At 50.4% G+C, this 1,200-nt stretch overlaps 1 protein-coding gene across 1 annotated transcript; it reads right to left on the bottom strand.

Annotated features, from left to right (window-relative positions):
* Window positions 1-311: 311 nt before the first annotated feature.
* On the bottom strand, window positions 312-938 carry LOC138267276 (alpha-internexin-like). The gene has a single exon (XM_069216132.1). The coding sequence runs from the start codon at window positions 936-938 to the stop codon at window positions 312-314; it is 627 nt and encodes a 208-aa protein (XP_069072233.1).
* Window positions 939-1,200: the final 262 nt, after the last annotated feature.

The following is a 1,200-nucleotide window of genomic DNA, read 5'->3' as shown; positions in this document are numbered from 1 at the left end:
GCTTCCACCAGCATCCCCCACGTTTCGTAATAAAAATGGTACCTCACTTGTGTGGGTAAACCTAGTGCCCGCGGAAGGAAATGCCCCAAAACACAACGTGGGCACCTCACATTTTCCCAAAGAAAACAGAGCTGGTTTTTGCAAAGTGCCTAGATGCTGTGTTTTAGTTCTTAGTTACGTTCTTAAGAATGTAGGTGTCTGGACATTCTGGAGATGAGTTACCGCTTCCCTCCAGTGTGGCTGGATGCTAGGTCGCTTTGTCGAATAAACTTGCATTTGAACCTTATGCTGCAAAGGATATTTGTTTCTTACTAACCACAATTTTTGGCGACGAGGGTGGGATTTGTATATGGATTCTGGGTTGAAATGCCAATTCCTCCAGTGCTGAATCGGGTTTCTTCGCCTTCTAGCAATTTCCTGGAAGCAGCTATTTCAATATCCAGAGCCATCTTGACATTGAGTAAATCTCGGTATTCTCTCAGATGGCGAGCCATTTCACTCTTTGTGGTCCTTAGGTCACTGTCCAATTGGTTGATCGTGTCCTGCAGCCCGGCCACGTCGGCGCCATGCCGCTCCTCCATCTCCCGCATCTGCCTCTCCAGGGACTTGTTGGTGCCCCGCAGGCTCTCGATGGTGCAGGCCTGTAGCTGGCGCCGGTACTCGTTGAGCTCCTCGCGGCTGGCGCGGATGGCCTTGCTACTGCGGGAGGCCTGCTCGCTCAGGTTGACGTACTTGGACTTGTACCACTCCTCGGCCGACTGCAGGTTCTTGGCGGCCAGCGACTCGTACTGGCAATGGATGTCCTTGAGCACCGAGGTCAGGTCGGACTTGGCCACCTCCATCTCCACCGACACCTGCCCGGCCTGCAGCGTGGCCAGCAACTCGGCCCAAAGCGACCTAGTGTCCAGCCACACTGGAGAGGAAGCAGTAACTGTCATCTCCAGAATGCCCAGACACCTACATTCTTAAGAACGTAACTAAGAACTAAAACACAACATATCCTCCTGTCTTCACATTAAGTAGCTAAGGCAGAATTTAAAACTGGAACACAAAGCAAAAGGAAAAACGAATTACAATTAAGAATACGGGTTACTTCATAACATAGTCCTCCAGGTAATTTGGACGTTTGCGTACCCTCACTGGTTGTTTACGTATGGTTGTCTCCACTTGAATTGCGCGTGCATCTTGTATCTCAGCCTC

This window comes from Pleurodeles waltl, chromosome 12, assembly GCF_031143425.1.
Source record: "Pleurodeles waltl isolate 20211129_DDA chromosome 12, aPleWal1.hap1.20221129, whole genome shotgun sequence".
Lineage (NCBI taxonomy): Eukaryota > Metazoa > Chordata > Amphibia > Caudata > Salamandridae > Pleurodeles > Pleurodeles waltl.
Note: the sequence above shows the minus strand (reverse complement) of the source record. Positions and strands in the feature narration are given on the sequence as shown.